This window comes from Podarcis pityusensis (genome assembly GCF_964106645.2).
Source record: "Podarcis pityusensis genome assembly, chromosome: 15".
Classification (NCBI taxonomy): domain Eukaryota; kingdom Metazoa; phylum Chordata; class Lepidosauria; order Squamata; family Lacertidae; genus Podarcis; species Podarcis pityusensis.
The window spans coordinates 11,697,809-11,716,329 of record NC_138040.1 but is presented as its reverse complement, the minus strand read 5'-3'; the positions used below and the strand labels follow the sequence as shown (position 1 = coordinate 11,716,329).

Below are 18,521 nucleotides of genomic sequence, written 5' to 3'. Positions count from 1 at the left end.
TTAAAAGGCACCTGCTTTTACTGATTGTGGTAATCTTATCAATACAGCGAAATGAGAGGTCTTCAGCTTTATATCAAACTTTATTTCGGTCTGAAGTGGAAAAAAAATAATCCCTACACCTCACATGTGTTCACACAAACATTTTTGACAACTGTATCCAAATCGCCAAGTGCAACTCCAAATGCCCACACCTGTTACACAAACAGGTTGGTTCACTTGCAGTTTTCCCTCCTCACAAGGTCCATCACTCATCCATGGCTTCAGCTCGCTGTAGGAACTGCTGTCTTCTGACAAAGCCGGGCTAGCAGTCCGGCCATCTGTAAGAGTGAGTTGACTCCTTCCGCTATCTTCATGTGTGTATAGCCGATTTCCTAACCATACAAAAAGACATTTAAGATCCAGCTAGTCTACCTTTTTTCTCTGCTGAGAGAAAACACAGAACTCTGAGACACATGCAAGGAAATATGGTTGAAAGAGTACCTCTGGGCTCACACATATCCCTAAACCATGACCTCAAGATCAAGGGCCTTTTTTTGCAGCTGGAAAAGGACATGACTCCCTGAGAACCTCCACATTCATTAAGGGATTTTTTTTAATAAATGCTTTTAGCCCTCCTGGTGGAAAGATCTTACACAAATGTGTGAGGAAATGCCTGTGGACATATCAGAACCTAGGAGGGGAGGGAGGCAGCTTCGGTTTCCTAATTAACTTTTGTATCTCTGCACTAAAGGTAAGGGACCCCTGACAATTAAGTCCAGTTGCGAACGACTCTGGGGTTGTGGCACTCATCTCACTTTACAGGCCGAGGGAGCTGGCGTTTGTCCACTCCACAGACAGTTTTTCCAGGTCATGTGGCCAGCATGACTAAGCTGCTTCTGGCGAAACCAGAGCAGCACACTGAAACGCTGTTTACCTTCCCGTTGGAGCAGTACCTATTTATCTACTTGCACTGCATGCTTTCAAACTGCTAGGTTGGCAGGAGCTGGGACCGAGTAACGGGAGCTCACCCCGTCACGGGGATTTGAACTGCCGACCTTTTGATCGGCAAGCCCAAGCGGTACAGTGGTTTAACCCACAGTGCCACCCGCGTCCCATCTCTGCACTAAGTGATGCCAAATAAGAGCATCTCGGTCAAGCTGCTCAATTTACTGTTTGTGATATAAATCCAAGATGTTCATTCCACTTATTTCAGAGAGGATTGCACTGTGTATTTGCATGGTCTGCTGCGGGGACAGACTTAGAGAAGCAAGTCTCTACATGTGCATGTGTGAAGAGGCTATCCCAGATAAGAATGTAAGATCTCGACCAGCAGCCTATTCTAAAGGTGGCCACCCAGACACCTATGGGAAACCCACAATCAGGACCCGAGGTAAGCAGCACTCTCCCCACTTGAAATTCCTATTACGTAACTGGTATTCAGAGGCATCCTGATTGCCTTATCTTCCATGAATTTGTCTTATAAAGCCATCCAAGGTGCTGTCCTCCACTGCCTCTTGTTGCAGAAAATTCCATCATTTAACTTCATGCTGCATGAAGTACTTTCTTTTGTCTATATCAGCATTTCCCAAACTTGTGTCTCCGGCTGTTTCAGACTACAATTCCCATCATCCCTGACTATTGGGCTTGCTAGCTAAGGATGATGGGAGTTGTAGTCCAAAAACAGCTGGAGAGGAGGCTCAGGTTTGGAAAACGCTGGTCTATGCTCAATCTTCCATCGTTCAGCTTCACAGGATGTCCACAAGTTCTCTGGTGTTATGAAGGAGGGAGAAAGCCTTCTTTGTCCACTATGTTCACACCTTCCATGATGTCTTGTGTGGAGAAATTGAGACACAAGCATTCAAGTGCTAAGCAGATTCCCCTCTCAACCGGATGGCTGGACATCTCAATGCTACGGCTTACACTGACAACCCTCCCCCAGAACCAACCTTTATGAACTCCAGCTTCAAATACTCAGCCATCTGGTAGGTTTTACACACTCTGAAGATGTTGCCGATGATGTCTTCAGCAGAATAACCAAGCCTCCACAAGTGGGACAGGATCTGGACCAGGAAGGAGTACAAATCGTTAAAAAAAACCCCCATATATCTAACATATTTATCTTCATCTCTTAGCAGCAGTTTGACGATATACAGTGGTACCTCTAGTTACGAACTTAATTCGTTCCAGAGGTCCGTTCTTAACCTGAAACTGTTCTTAACTAGAGGCGTGTTTTCGCTAATGGGGCGTCTTGCTATCGCTGCGCCGCCGGAACACAATTTCCATTCTCATCCTGGGGCAAAGTTCTCAACTCAAGGTAACTCTTCCAGGTTAGTGGAGTTTGTAACCTGAAGTGTTTGTAACCTGAGGCGTTTGTAACTCGAGGTACCACTGTAAATTAAAAGCAATATAATCAGCAAATGTGCAAACACAAAAGTAGAGGCAGGATCTCAATCCATGACCACTGCTCTCTCGACTGGCTCTGTGTCATGGCTGCCCAGAATATGATGCATCCATAGGGTGGGGTGGCAAGAGCTTGAATGCTTCCCTTGAACTCACCTTGTATGCTTCATCGATATTGGCGCTGATGCAGTGGCCAATCATCTCCTTCACCAGCAAAGGGTGGGGCTCATCACACACCTGTGGAAAGAAGAATCCAGCTAGCCAACGGAGAGGTTCAATGTCTTGAGAATAAACAAACCGGGCAAGAAGGCATTCCATGCATGAAGCAAGCTTCTGAACTGCACAAGTCCCTCTGGCCCTGGAAAAGCCACAGGACCACCTACACCCTGTCCTCTCTTCTATGCAGGTCCTGAAAAATACAGGAGCCCCGCAGACTCTCCTCTGCATCTGGTCAGGCTAAAGAGAGAAGGAGAAAACGCTTTTGCTGACCTTGAACACGTTCTCACTGTTGACAAAGCCAAATCCAGAATGGGTAGACTGCAAGTTGTTCAGCGCCTGTTTCAAAAAGAGAGTTTTTAAAAAATGAACTTAAGTGATGGAGATCTTCCAAGTTATTCAGTACTCTTTGTCTGGCAGAACAAAAGGCTGGTGTGTTGCTGAAGTATATAAAGTTTGGCTCTCCTGCAGGAGCAAACTGCAGTTGTGTGCAAGGTCAAGCCAAGCAGACTTTTTCTTTTTTTCACAATACACCAGCTCTCTGCTCATGTGAGGGTTGGCCTGATGGATTCCCCTTCTTTATAGCATGGGTTTTGGCCACCAAGGCCTTCTGGATCTTTCTGCAAAGATTTGGCTGCAGGTTCCACCCAGGCTCTATTTGCTAATCAGAATGGGATAGCTGGATTGAAGTTGCTTGTGACCCTGTGGAAGAGCCATCCATTGCTCACGGAACATTAAAGTCCCAGTCCCTTGGCAGAAGCGGTTAGGGTCCACATACAGGTGGTAGGTGGGGCCAAAGTGTGTGTGTGTGCGAGCTCACATGTGCACGCACAGAGCTTGGCTTCCACTCTGTGTGCATGGAAATGCAGCAAGCTGCCAATGATGGAAGAGAGTGGGCTGACAAGGGAGCTAGCAAGGGTTGCTGCAGTCCACGACTGGCTCTCTGAGCTTCCCTGTCTGCCAGCCTGCCTCTGGTCTCTCGTTTTCCTCACCCTCCAAGAGATGCCAAAGGGAGGAAGGCGGGGGAAATGTAGGAGCTCAGGAAGACACTTGTGGGGTGCAGCAGCTCGTGTGTCATCAGGGGGCGTGGCTTGGGAAGGACCTCTGCAGTTTGGATTCTGAGGCTTGGAGTTCCCCATTGCACCCCCCACTTTAGAGTGGGGCTGACATAAAAGTCACAGAGGTTTAGATCAGTTGCTTTTTGGTAACACGGAGTTCTCTCTGTGGTTTTGGAAACATCGCAAGCCCAGCTGCACTACCCTGTCTGCAGCGGAGACCACAAGCTCTCTGCAGAATGTCTGCTCCCTCCGGCTACGGCCAGAGCTTGGTTTCCTCGAACCGTGAGGCCTCGGAAACTGACAGCTGCAAAGGCACACTGCTTAGTTAATAACATGAAACAGAAAAGCTGTGGAAGGATGGTTTCGATTCCTTGCTCACCTGCCTCATGTCCCCCTGGGCCGTGAAGATAATGGCTTCTAGCCCATCGTCTGTATATTGCACGTTCTCCTTCTCGACAATTTTCATCAGCCTGGCAAGGATTTGAGCGTCCGTCAGCTTGGTGTAGCGGAGCACCGCACAGCGAGACTGGATGGGTTCTGGTGGGGTTCAGACAGAGGGAGAAAGGACAGGTGAGATCCTGCCTTTCGGGAGCCTAGGTAACTTCCTTAAAACAACCAGACTGCAGGTTCACCCACACCAGTGGTAGGGAACAGAATCTGGCCAGGAGGCTCCATCCTTACCTGCCTACCCAGGCAGGTCAAGTTTGACAGGTGGGGTGCAGTCAGCCACCTATTGTGAGCCTCCCATGAGGGCGGGGCGCACTGCGTGGAGCCTCCCTGCCGCCTTCCCCTCAGCTGTAGGGTGGTTGAGGGAGAGGTGGAGGGCAGACGCAAGTCCCACGCTGCTGTTTCAGTCAGCGGGAAGCCTGCAGGTGCCCAGGAGAGACGCGTGTCTCAGGCACACTGCAGGCCCCGCGGTAAGTGCTGGCCCCCGTGGTGTGGCGCCCAATGCCAGCCGTGTTTCGTTATGTTTGTTGACTGAACTAAAAAGTTCCGTGAGCCCATTTTTTTTTAAAAAAATATTTTTTAAAACTCATTTTTTTGTCATTTTGTCACCCCCCTCGGTGATGACACCCAGGGCAGCCCGCACCCCCCGTCCTCTGCCACTGCACTTGTGAAGGCGAATTCCCAGCCCTATCCGCAGATCAGGACAACATGATTATGCCTGTGTGTGGTTTGCCTAAGGTATCCGAGTGAGTTCACACCCAAGGTGAGATGTGAACTAACTTCCTGATTCTGTCTTAGCTTCTACACTATGCCAGACCAGAGCTGCACAAAAGAGGGGAGGCAGCATGTGGTGTGAACTACTGAAAGAGATCTATGCCACCTACCCCAAGTGGCTGAAAGCTCTTACCTATGATTTTATCGGAAGCATTGCAAGCAAGAGCAAAGCGAGTTGTTTTGGAATAAATTTCCATTGTTCGTCTCAGGGCTTGCTGGGCTCCATCTGTCATGCTAGTTGGGGATGTGGGGAGAAACGTAAGATAATTTAAGTCACAGAAGCTTGCCAAAATGTGTCAGTTTTGTGATTAATAATAATAATAATAATGATAGTGATAATAATAGATTACTTGAACCCCAACCATCTGCCTGGGTTTTCCTAGCCACTCTGGACAGCTTCCATTAGATTATAACAGAACACAGCGAAACATCAGACATTAAAAAGTTCCTGATACACCTTCAGATGTGTATGGAAAGTCATGTAATGGTTTAGCTCTTTGACATCTGATGGGAGAGTGTTCCATAGGGCGGGTGCCACTACCGAGAAGGCCCTCTGCCTGATTCCCTGTAACTTCACTTCTTGTAGGGAGGGAACCACCAGAAGGCCCTCAGAGCTGGACCTCAGTGTCTGGGCTGGATGGTGGGGGTGGGGACGCTCCTTCAGGTAAACAGGCCCGGGGCTGTTTAAGGCTTTAAAGGTCAGCACCAGCACTTTGAATTGTGCTTCGAAATATACTAGGAGCCAATGTAAGTCTTTCAGGACTGGTGTTATATGGTCTTGGCAGCTGTTCCCAGTCACCAGTCTGGCAGCTGTATTCTGGATTAATTGCTGTTTCTATCTATCTGTCAGAGATTGTAGCAATGAAATTCAAATTGTTTATGCAACACAGGAGCTTCTCCTAAAACTCTTTCCTGTTCTCTTCTACGGTATAATATTTTATTCCACCAGATACCCAGCTCATAAACAATGTGTTCCCTGGCAGTAAGTCAGAATTTCAAGCCACTTACTATGTTCAGACCTCACCAGAAGTTTTGGGATTTCCCCTGGTTAGGGTCTCTCTCTTTCTCATTTTGGAAACTCTGGGGTTCCCCAAGCCTGCTGATACCTCCCTCCTGTGTGCGGATCATGCCATATAAACACTCTGAGAATGAGCTTGCCCTTAGGATATGGGATGTGAGATAATGACAAGTAAATAACCCTTTGAGCCTGCTGTTTGCTGCTACTGTTCCCTGCAATGCCTCTTGCACAGGGATGAAACCTCAACTAGAATATGTTGTGATGCTTCAGCAGGGTGCAAGTTGGTGCCAAGCAACACAACAGTGTGAGAAGGGGAGGAGTGGCAGCATGGTTCTCTCAAGTTATTTCAGCACTGTGAGATAAGGAGCGCTGATCTTTCTCATGACCCAGAGAGGCAGGCAGCCCTTGAAACACGCGAGAACCTACGCAAAGAGAGTCAAATGTGGTGCAGAGGTTTGGAACAGTTGTGGGCAATCTTTGGCCCTCCAGATGCTGCCGAAGTACAACACCTGCTGGTCAGGCCTGCTCAGGCTGACGGGAGTCATAGTTCAGCAACATCTGATTGCCAAAGGTTCCTCACACCTGGTTTAGAAGAAAGATTCGTGCACCTGTCAGCTTCATCCAATATGATGATTTTATGCCGGCCTTTTGGAAGTGTCACCTTCTGCTGAGCAAACATCTTGATTTTGTTCCTCACAACATCAATGCCTCTGGAAGAAGAAGGTCCAATTGTTATTTAACTGTGGGTCACAGACAGCAAGTTTTATGGGGGAGAAAATATTTTCTTAAAAAAAGAAATGAGAAAAATGCCATCTCCTTTCAGTTTTTGGTGCAGAAAAGTTACGGCTCCAAAGAAATCAAGAAGGCACTGGGGGGGGAGAGAAGTTCTGTTGCACAAGTCTGTGCACAACTGGAACAGTGGACGCAACCCTTAGATTTGTTTTCAACTAAGGAGTCCCGCCAAGGTGGACAAGGGCCCGAAAGCCTGCTGCGGGGTTTACTCAGAAATCCAAAAGACCTTTGGGTAAGGCTTTGAGGAAGTAGAAGTAGGGTGTAGGAGGGGAAATCATGTCAGAATTACACAAATACACACTGGACCAGAGCATTAAAAAAACAAAAACAAAGCCAACAGCACACAGAGATGATTGAGGACACAGAGACAGCACTTCCTCTAGAATCTGCCAACAACTTTGTGTTGCTTCATGGCAAAGCCAGGCATGACCCAATTCCCACTGGAATCCTTTTGGACTTGCCTGTCATTTGATGCATTCAGCTCCAGGACAGCTTCTTTCAACGCAGGCCCAAGAAGGGCACGTGCCAGACAGAGGATGCTGGTGGTTTTCCCAGTTCCTGGAGGACCCTTCCAACACAAGAAAGATTGCCCAAAGATTTAGCCAACTCTCTCTCTCTCTCACACACACTCATATTCAAAACAACCAGACCTTTAGGAATTCCAACATTTAAAACATTTGTATATCATCACCTTTCATATAAAGAAGTTCTCAGGTTGGTTTGCACATTTAAAATAAAATACAAAGATCGCAATAAAAGAAGCCAGCTAATAAGGGTCAGTAGAGTATAAAAACGCTCCTGACATGTAAAATGCAGAGGCAAATAAAATGCAAAGCACCTAAAAATTAGTAACATGCCCTGTGGAACAGCCTCCTATCAGATGTCAAGGAGATAAATAACTATACAACTTTTAGAAGACATCTGAAGGCAGCTCTGTATAGGGACGTTTTTAACGTCTGAAGTTTTCTTGTGTTCTTACATCTGTTGGAAGCCTCCCAGAGTGGCTGGGGCAACCCAGTCAGATGGACAGGGTACAAATAATAAAATTACAATTATTAGCCTCCCCAGGGTGGGCATTCCATAATCTTCCATTGTCCCTTAGGTATCACAGGCTTCACCTCCAGCAGAAAGAAGGGCATCAACAGATGATCTAAGATGATGATGCTGATTAACAAGTAAAATCTAAGCATACAAGGAATTTCCCATCAGAGATGAGAACAGAATGCAAGATACTTGGTAGTCCAACACTGTCCACAGAGGGCATTCTGATTATCTGCTGCTTTAGAGATAACTCCCACCCCACTCTTGGATGCTCAGAACCCAAGCCACAAAACCTTGATTGGTTGTAAACTGGCTTGTAAGGTCTCAGAATTGCAAGGCAGGATAACTTTAAAAACAATATACAGTGGTACCTTGGGTTAAGTACTTAATTCATTCCGGAGGTCCGTTCTTAACCTGAAACTGTTCTTAACCTGAAGCACCACTTTAGCTAATGGGACCTCCCGCTGCTGCCACACCGCAGGAGCACGATTACTGTTCTTATCCTGAAGCAAAGTTCTTAACCTGAGGTACTATTTATGGGTTAGCGGAGTCTGTAACCTGAAGCGTATGTAACCTGAAGTGTATGTAACCCAAGGTACCACTGTATATATATTAAAAGCAGCAGTACATTGTGGCCCACGACAGCAACATTGTCTTCACTGTAGCTGTTTTTGTAACTGCCAGTGGCCTTCACCCAACTAATTTCTATTCAGAGTAAACCTATTGCAATTAATGAACCTAAGTTAGCCATGTCCATTAATTTCAATGAGTCTACTCTGGGTGTGACCCATGTTGGATAGTGCGTAATAACTCTATTTTTAAGCCTTGCTCAGGTTTGAGATTAAATCTTCAATTGGAAAGATCTGCAAGAAGGCACTCCATTGATTTGATCGATACTCACTGCGATAATAATATTTGGGACATTTCCTTCCCTTGCAAAGACCTGGGGAGGGAAAGAGAGAAAAGGGGATGACTATGTTACTGGGAAATAGATAAAAATGGATATGTAATGAATGATGAGCCATTGGCCTGATCTAGCAAGTCTTATGTTCTTAAACAACTTAACTGCTAGAGTCGGGGTGTTCCCTTTCCTGCCAGCACCCAGCAGGTTGGGGGTGGGGGCAGGAAGCAAAACCTCTGTAGGCTTTGGGGGGTTTATCTACAAGACAGACATAAACTGCATTCCTGAGTAAGCTCACTTACGGAAACTCAAAAGTGGGGTCTTTGTTACAGCAAAGCTGTCTCATACCTCCAGTCTGCTGACGGTGTCTTCATTCCCAACAATTTCAGACAGCTTTACAGGTCTGTATTTTTCAACCCTGTGTCAAAAAATTTCATGAGACACATTAAGCCTCTCCCTTGTATAAAAGACCAGAAGAAAACAAACCCAACTGAGGAGTAAGTCTCAAAGTGAAGGCTTAGCGAAGATTTCTTAAAAGGGAAATGCTTTCAGCTTAGTATGAATTAAAGCATGGGGCATCAGTTGTTAGGATAGCAATGACTATGGCCTGGTGGATGGCATAGCTTTCCCGGAAGCCTTCCGAGCACGGCATGCTAGCATACACCTGCAAAAGCGCAAGCACATTACTTTGTCAAAGAGAACAACAACTACCAGACTTTTAGAAGACATCTGAAGGCAGCCCTGTTTAGGGAAGCTTTTAATGTTTGATGTAACATAGTATTTTAATATTCTTTTGGAAGCCGCCCAGAGTGGCTGGGGAAACCCAGCCAGATGGGCGGGGTATAAATAATAAATTATTATTATTATTATTATTATTATTATTATTATTTGCCTCCATGCGCATTGCGATGCTACAAATCCCTTCTGCTTCCATCTCATAAGGAGCTTTCCTCCCCCCCCCCCCCAATTTCTGAGCAGGGTGAACATTCACGTTTGGAGAAGTTATCCCATGCCAGGGCACGCCAAAAACTTTACTTGAGATCCCTGCACTGCAAGGGGTTGGACTAGATGACCCTGGGGTCCCTTCCTTCCAACTCTATGAACTTTATACCCCCCAAAAAAACTATAATTCAAACCTCCTCCCAGCAATGCTGCTCCAACCAGTTTTATGCTCCCCGACCCACACACTATGGCCACCCCAAAACAATACCCCTCCAGCTACTTGCATGCCAAATATATGCCCTCCAAGAGCTAAATATATATGCTCCCCAAAACCAGCCTTACAGCCCCCAAACGATGGTCCCTGACTCCCTCCAATCAATCTTTATGTCCCCCAGGTAATATCCTTCCAAGAAGCTTTATGTTCTTCTATTTGAACTGCCCCCGCCCCGGACAATGCTACTCCCCTCCAGCTGCTATTATTACACCTTATGGGGCTCCCTGCAACTCTCTCTTTTTTGGGGGGGGGGTCTCATTTCTCTTTCTCACCAGGGCAATTCATAAGTGCCGCTCCCTGCGGAGGAAGAGGCGGCGGCGCCTCCCCGCGGTTTCTCCTCTTGCAGAGGCTTCTCCGGCCCGGCCACCTCCATGGCAACCGCCGCCATGTTCGTTTCCCGCCGAAAGGCTCGCTGGCCCCGCCCCCTGTTCCCGCGGCAGAGCACGGCCCTGGCGCCATCTTGGCTGCGGGCAGATGAAGGAACGGGGCCGGGCGTACCTCAACGGTTGACGCCTGCGCGGCGCTTCCGCCCTCACTGGGGCGGGGCCTGTGCTTCCCTGCCGCCGCATTGGCTGATGTCGGAGATGCCCATTTTGCGATTGGTTTCCCCACCAATCTCCTTCTCCGCTTGACTTTTTAACGAGTTGCACGGCAGGCAGAAATGCGGCAGGGAGAGCTCTCCCGCTCATGCCATCTTCATGTTGTTGAAGGAACTGCATCGCGCTAGGTGCGCGATTTTTATACCTGCCGAACTGGAAATAAGGCGTGTTGACACCGCAATACGATGCACCCAGAAATAAGTCTGGTTGAGTTTGCATCCCTTTTACCCCCAGGTCAGTGTGTATTAGGATCGTGGCCTTACAGTGCAATTCTTAATTGGAAGGAGTTCCATGGGACTTAACTCACAGGTAAACGTGCGTGCATGATTTGCTCAGCAGTTTTTTAACACACCTTTCAAGGGACACTGCTCTCACAAGTCTCTAAGACAGGAAAACAGCTATTGCAAAATACACGAAACAGAAGCGATTAATTGTCCCTGCCGCAAGTCACAGCCAGTCACACATAGCTGGGGTGGAAGGGGCGGAATTCCCAAGGTGTGGGGCCACCACCGAGAAAGTCCTGTCCCTCATATGTCCTAACCTACAGGCTCCCACTGGCAGGCCAGAGAGCAAGGTCTCTGATGTTAAAGCCTCAGAAGGCTCATAACCCACATGGGTGTTCCTTCTGATAACGTCATCCCAAACCCTTCTGGTCTTTAAAGGCCAAAACCAGCTGTAGTAACAGACTGGATATGATGCAAATTAGGTATTGCATGGTCTGAGTGTCTTGCTGCCACTTTCTGCATCTGCTGCAGTTTCTGGGCTGTTTTCCAAGGCAGCCCCACATTACAGTAATCTAACATGGATGCAAACAAGTCATTGAGTATCACTGTGGCTCGATCAGTTTTCTCTAGATAGGGCTTCATCTGCCAAAACAGGTAATAGTATATAGCAGGTGTAGGGAACTTTTGGCTCTCCAGGGGGTTGCTGAACCCCTCCCCCCGCAAGCATGCAGAATGGCCAGGGATTATGGGAGTTGCAGTTCAGCAATATTCTGGAACGCCAAAATCTCCCCACCCCTGGTTTATAGGATTGCTGCTTAGTGACACTTGCTCCCTCCCACCTGCTGCTGAAACATCCCTGAATTAATTGTCTATATGCCTTTATAAAAGGCATTCCAAGAAGGGGTTGGCGTTGGCACAGGTCTGCCAAATGGAAACTGTCTTCTTAAATGTACAAGCATTTCCCCTCCCAACCCCAAATACCTTACCTCATCAGCCGCTCTTGTGCCAAGCCTCCAAACTGCTTGTAGAAACAGAGAGGAGCTTTCTGCACTGCAGTTGCTGGAATCAAAATGCTTAAAATAACTCTGAAGTGCTGCTAGGTGCACGCGTGTGGATTTAAGCAAAGGCGCCTGGACGGGTGTGCCAAAAGCTCTGAAACTCCCATAGCGCCTAAATGAGGTCATAGCATTCTGGTCGCTTACCTACGCTTTCATAGAATCATAGAATTGTTATCCAACCCCCTGGAATGCTGGAATATTAGCTCTGCAGGAGGCCCTTCTCTGTGTGCCCTGCCCAAGGGAGGTGCAGAGGGTGGGCCTTCTCGGTGGTGGCTCCCTGCTTATGCCAATGAAAGCCCTTTCTCCTACAGTTGAGTGGTGCACCTCTCATAATCGAAGCCCCTGGAGAAGGGCCCCAACAACAGATGTTGTAACACAGGTACAGGAAGATGCTTGCTCAGGTATCTGGGTCCCAAGCCTTTTAGAACTATAAAGCAGCTGTGTGGAATCCTTGTCCCTCCAGATGTTGCCGATCTATAACCTCCATCACCCTTGGCCGTTGGCCATGCTTGCCGGGGCTGATGGGAGTTGTAGTACAGCAGCACCTGGCAGGCCAAAGCTTCCACCCACCTTCTTTAAAGGCAAGGGCCAACACTGTTGATGCCAAAGACAAGATCCAGCCATTTCTCATGCAGCAATGGCAAGTGGGGAGCAATTGAGGAGAGGAGCTGTATTAGTTAGGAAAAAATTATGCAGCACATTCAGACCTTGCAAAATCAGGAAAAGGTCATAGCTCTGTGGTGGAGTGTCTGCGTTGCTTGCAGAAGATCCCGGGAGGTTGGACTAGATGACTCGTGGTCCTTTCCAACTCTACAGTTCTATGATCCTAATTCCCAACATTTCCAGCTAGGGCTGAGAGAGAACCCTACCAAGTTTGTGGACAAGTTGTCGGTCTGTGTGGCCAATACTAGGCTAGATAAACTACATCCCCATGTTCCTAAAATGGGATGCCGCCGGTGGCAGACTCTCAGCCTTGAAGGAAGAGGAGCATGAATAACAAATGTGCGTTCGTTGTGCTATAAATGGCTGGTGCAGAAACACCGTCATAAAACCCTGCTGTGTGCATTTGCAACACTGAGCAGCAGAGGGAGCCTGTACTTCTGGGATGATCAGAAACTCATCTGTGGAGGGGAAAAATGGCCACTTTGCAAGGTCAAAATCTTCTTTTGTCTCCGAGAAACTGGCACCCAGATTTGGCTCGGACCAGAGTTACGCAGTGGCATTACTCAGCCATGAGTAATAAGGAGAGTCAGCCAAAATTATACTGAAATTTGCTGCAATGTGTTTATGCATTTATTTATTTTTTTAAGCAGCCCCTGTTCGGTATCCCAGACTGACGGAAGGCCTCTCCCTTAATTTGTGCCTAATGTGGGATTTGAACTCGTCTCCAAGGTCCGCTGTTTAAATGACTGCATATAAACAAAATCTATTCTGTTACAAACTTTCGTGCTACATAAGAGGTTCCGAGTAAACATTAGGAAGACCTTCCTGACAGTAAGAGCTGTTCAACAGTAGAATGGACTCCCTTGGAAGGTGGTGGACTCCAACAGAGGTTTGGTCCTTTCCAACTCTACAATTCTACAATTCTATATTTCAGTAATCTGTATGTTGCATTTCAATATATAGATAGATATATCTGAATCGGGGCTGCCTCTTATGGGGAAGGCGAGTTTAACTTTCCCCTACTGGTCATAATTCCTAAGACAAACATGTCCTTTCTAATGCTGCAGCAATATAACTGGTAGCACATTTGCAAAGCTAAGCAGGGTCCGGTGTAGTTTCAGATTGGATGGGGGACCGTGTTGAGATTCCTGCATTGCAGGGGGTTGGACTGGATGACCCTGGGGCTCCCTTCTGACTCTACAATTCTATGATTTGGCCAGATCAAGTGATATACACCCTGCCACTCCTATTTGCACCAGGAGAAAAGCTTCTCTTGGCATTAATGGGAACCATCAACCAGGTAACATGCTTTGCTCTATCTCACCAACCCTAGCGCTCTCCAAATGCTTTGAACTACAACTACCCCCATTTGCTGGGGCTGAGATGGGAGTTGTAGTTCAGTACACCTAGTGGGCACCTGTGCAAAGAAGGCTGTCCTGTGCAATACTGATGGATATGCTCTTCGGCGGGATTGGCTAAATCTGTGGCTCTCCGGATTTTGCACTCCAACCACCATCAAACTGAGCCAGCATGTCCAGTGAGAAAACATGGATTGGAGTGGTTGTTCAGAAAATATCTGGAGAGCCACAAGATTGCCACTCCTGCTCTAACAAATACTTAGCCTAACAGTTAATCTAAACCTCTTCTGGTGCCTTTCAGGGGTCAGCAGAGATGAGAGGACGACAATGGAATAGCATGAAACTCTTCCTCTCAGAGTTGTCGGTTTGAGCCCCATGTCGCGCAAAAGATTCCTGCATTGCAGGAGGTTCAACCAGTGGCATAGCGTGGGGGGTGCAGGGGGGGCCGGCTGCACCGGGCACAACATCTGGGGGGGGGGCGCTCGCACTCGCAGCTCTCTGCCCCTACCGGGTTAGGGGGCGCAAATTACTTGCCTTGCCCCGGGTGCTGACAACCCACGCTACGCCACTGGGTTCAACTAGGTTGACCCTTGTGGTCCCTGCCAACTCTACAATTCTATGACTCTGCGCTGTGAGGTGGACCTGGAGAGCTGTGCCAAACTTCTAGGTTTTGATGGAGAGCTCAACTCCAAGAAGGAAGCTATCCTGTCTCCTACAGCTATCTCTTTCCTATTGCTGGGCCGGCCTCCAAAGGGATCTCTTGCTTGTCATCCAGCCTCTCTGGCCCACCCTTGTTTTTTTGGATGTGGGCCAGGGGTGACTCCAGTGCGCTTAAGAAATATTTACTTCCTGGACCTTCAGATCATCCTCCTCCTCCACCACCACCCACCAGCCCTGCTTTGCTGTTGATGAATTTAGTGTGAGCTGCTTTCATGGAGCCATCAAAGGAGGGAACTGTTGCCAACTGCTGTAGTCTAGAAGCTCATATTGTTTTGGTTGCTCAGACCTCCTGCTCCAAAAGCAGAAATCTCTCTCTTGTAATATGGGGTTGCATCCTCCTAAGTCCTAATAATAATAATGATGATGATGATGATTTATTACTTGTTCCCTGCCCGTCTGACTGAGTTGTCCCAGCCACTCTGGGCGGCTTCCAACAGAATATAAAGAACACACCATACATCAACAACTAACTTAGTCATCTCCATTAACATCAATGTGTTTCCCCTAAACGGCCTCGGCCCAGTATACCTGAAGGAGTGTCTCCACACCCATCATTCAGCCCAGACACTGAGGTCCAGCTCCGAGGGCCTTCTGGCGGTTCCTTCCCTGCGAGAAGTGAGGTTACAGGGAACCAAGCAGAGGGCCTTCTCGGTAGTGGCGCCAACCCTGTGGAACGCCTTCCCATCAGATGTCAAGGAAATAAACCACTACCTGACTTAGAAGACATCTGAAGGCAGCCTTGTTTAGGGAAGATTTTAATGTTTGATGTTTTATCGCTTTTTAATTATTATTAATTCTGTTGGGAGCTGCCCAGAGTGGCTGGGGAGACCCAGCCAGATGGGCAAGGTATAAATAATAAAATGATGATGATAATAATGATGAATAGGACTAGCATTAGATGTAACCCGTTATTAGTATTTTTTGTAAAATTTCAAATTAAAAAAAGCCTTCCTAAGAAAGGAAACAATTACTGGACAACACTATGCATGCCTACTAGGAAGTAAGTCCCATTCAATTCAATCGGGTTTACTCCCAGGTAGGCGTATACAGAATTGCAACCCTTATAATACAGCCCCATACATGTCATTCATACAAACAGCCCTTTGTGAGAGGATTCCAAGGCAGAGTACAAAAGTATGAAGTGACACAGTTTATAAGAACAATGTTTAACACAACTGTGGGGCCACCACCGAGAAGACCCTACTCTTGTGCTTTCCAGCCTAAGGACATCTACGAATGAAGGGAGATACACACATTTAATAAATAAACAAATAATGGACTGCACTTGAGCAGCTCCTCTATTGTTGATTCGAACAAGCAGACAGGGTCACATAGGCAAATGCGAGCCTTTAGATAAGCCAGACCCAAGCAATTTAGGGCTTTACAATTTAGCATCAGCGTTTAAAAACGCACCAGGAAGCAGTGTTCTTGATGCCAGCTAATTTGCAATGCATTTGAACCTCCTGGCCTGCACTAGCACTTGTTGAAGTTTCTGAAACTAGCATTTGGGCAGCCACATTTTGCACCTATGGACGTTTTTACACATCACAGTCATCAGGTTTGGATGTCTAGGTAGCATATATGCATATAAAAATGCACACACATGAATACCTTTGGTGTTTTGCAGCAGGATGGCCTGCAATTTTACCTACCATGGCTGCTGAGGTTTATTTTGAGCTGGGTAGCTGCCTGGTGGATTTTTTCTAGCATTTCTGTTAGCAAAAGACCCATTACCCTCTGGGCTTTAACAATTAGGGGACGGCTGGCTATTGCAGAAGAAGTGAAGTGAAGGTGGCAAGGTGTTGTTGGACTACAGCTCCCTTCACCCCTGACCATTGGCTGTGCTGGCTGGAGGCTGATGGGAGTTGAAGTCCAACAATATCTCCAGGCCACAGGTTCCGCCTCCATGCAAATATAGCCTGTAACAGAACGATGCCTTCAGCAGTGAGTGCCTAATTCCCCCGAGGGTCTTAGCTTGGGATTTTTGTTATGATGGGTGGGTGACTTGCAAGCTTTTGTCCCTATTCTTGTACGCGAAGTTAAATGTTAGGTGCTTTGATGTGCCTTTGCGCAATTCTTACCCCGGCTAAACTTCCAATCCCTTGCCAGTTTTCTGAACTGCATTTAATCCGCCTGAAGACGACAACAAGAAACTGCTGCAATTTTGTCCATGGCCAAAATCTTCCGAAGCAATTTCGGCTTCCTCAACGTAGCTTTCTAATCCGATCCCCGTCCATATGGCTCACATTAAACCTGACCATGATGAGAAAACTGAGAACGATAAACCGCCCAATGAAAACGGAAAACGCTGTGAATGAAACGAGGTGAGACAAGCAGCAAACAAAACGTCGACATGCGGGAGTGCTTCTGTTCAGATTCTAGTCACTTCATTCTATCTCCCCAATTCTACCTGGTTTTCCTCCCCCTGCCAAAAAAAGGGCATTCCAAGAGCCACTGGGCATGCTCAGTGCTTACTGGGATTTTTTTGGGGGGGGTCTCCCCCATGCCAAATGTTGTTTTCAGCTTCTGCAAGCCTGGGGGGGTTCACCGCCAATATCTCTCTAGTCTTCTGGAGCCTTGCATCTGCTCTTACCCATCCCTCTATTACAGTTTAGACCAGTTTCTCCCAATCTGATGCCCTCCAGATGTGGTTGCAGTCCAGTGCCCATCAGCATGGTCAATGAATTGGGGATAATGACAGATTTATTGATTGATCAATTGCATTTATATCCCACCTTTTTTTCTCTCGGGAGCTCAAGGCAGCGTTAGAAACTCACATATATAAGCAAATCACAAAACGACACCTTATTACCTAGGTTACAGTCGCCGCAACGGAATGTCTAGGTGCCTTTTTTAAAAAACAATGAAATTTATTATTATTATTATTATTAATTTCATTTCTATACCGCTTTATATTTTAAAGAAAAACCATCTCAGAGCGGTTTGCAACACATTAAAACATCAAATGAAACAATCCAGAATAAAACAAATTCAAGCTTCAAGGAAAGTATTTCAGACTGGGGTTAACTTGGGAGTCAGGCACAGCCTCTTAACCTACCTCACAGGGTCATCATGAAGATTAACTGAGGAGGGGGGCTGAACCATGTACTCCAGGCATAGGCAAACTCGGCCCTCCAGATGTTATGGGACTACAACTCCCATCATCCCTAGCTAACGGGACCAGTGGTCAGGGATGATGGGAACTGTAGTCTCAAAACATCTGGAGGTCGAGTTTGCCTATGCCTGGTGTACTCTTGGGAGAAAAAGGTGGGAGGTAACTGCAGTAAATAAACCCTTCTGCTTACCTGCTTTAAAAAGTTGGAGGAGCCAGCCAGATGGAGAAGTCAGTTGCCAATCTGGCATTCCGAGATCTCCACATGGTCGCAATTGGACCCGCACCAGTAGCAAAACGCGCCTGGCGCGTGGCTAATTTCTAACACTGGCTCAAGGTGACATACGTGGTTCTCCCCATCCTCATTTAATTCCCACAACCAGTGCTTTTTCCCTCTAAAAAATGTTTAGGGGTACAGTGGTACCTTGGGTTACATACACTTCAGGTTACATATGCTTCAGGTTACACACTCCGCTAACCCAGAAATAGTGCTTCAGGTTAAGAACTTTGCTTCAGGATGAGAACAGAAATCGTGCTCCGGTGGCGCGGCAGCAGCGGGAGGCCCCATTAGCTAAAGTGGTTCTTCAGGTTAAGAACAGTTTCAGGTTAAGAACGGACCTCCGGAACGAATTAAGTACTTAACCCGAGGGCCACTGTACTCTCATTTTGACTCAAGAAAATCACCATTTTATAGTTCAAATTGGGAGAAATAAATACAGTAAGTGGTTCTCCCCATTCTCATTTAATTCCCACAACAGCCCTGTGAGGTAGGTGGCTGGCTCAAGGTCACCCAGTGAGCTTCATGGCTGAGTGGGGATTTGAACTCTGGTCTCCCGGGTCCTAGCACAATTCTCTAACCACTACTCCACACTACATTGTAGCCCAGCATTTTCTGGAGGACTTGGGGAAGGCTGCTTCATAACAGAGGTGGGTATATTTTTCTGT

General features: G+C 47.1%; 1 protein-coding gene across 1 annotated transcript; it reads right to left on the bottom strand.

The window, feature by feature from the left end:
- Window positions 1-61: 61 nt before the first annotated feature.
- Window positions 62-10,273, bottom strand: RFC2 (replication factor C subunit 2). The gene is made up of 11 exons (XM_080983881.1): window positions 10,115-10,273; window positions 8,975-9,044; window positions 8,627-8,668; window positions 7,146-7,252; window positions 6,501-6,602; window positions 5,008-5,108; window positions 4,033-4,190; window positions 2,869-2,934; window positions 2,536-2,616; window positions 1,926-2,039; window positions 62-371 (listed from the first exon to the last, which is right to left on the bottom strand). The coding sequence occupies exons 1-11, from the start codon at window positions 10,228-10,230 to the stop codon at window positions 261-263; spliced, it is 1,068 nt and encodes a 355-aa protein (XP_080840007.1). The 5' UTR covers window positions 10,231-10,273; the 3' UTR covers window positions 62-260.
- Between the last annotated feature and the right edge of the window lie 8,248 nt (window positions 10,274-18,521).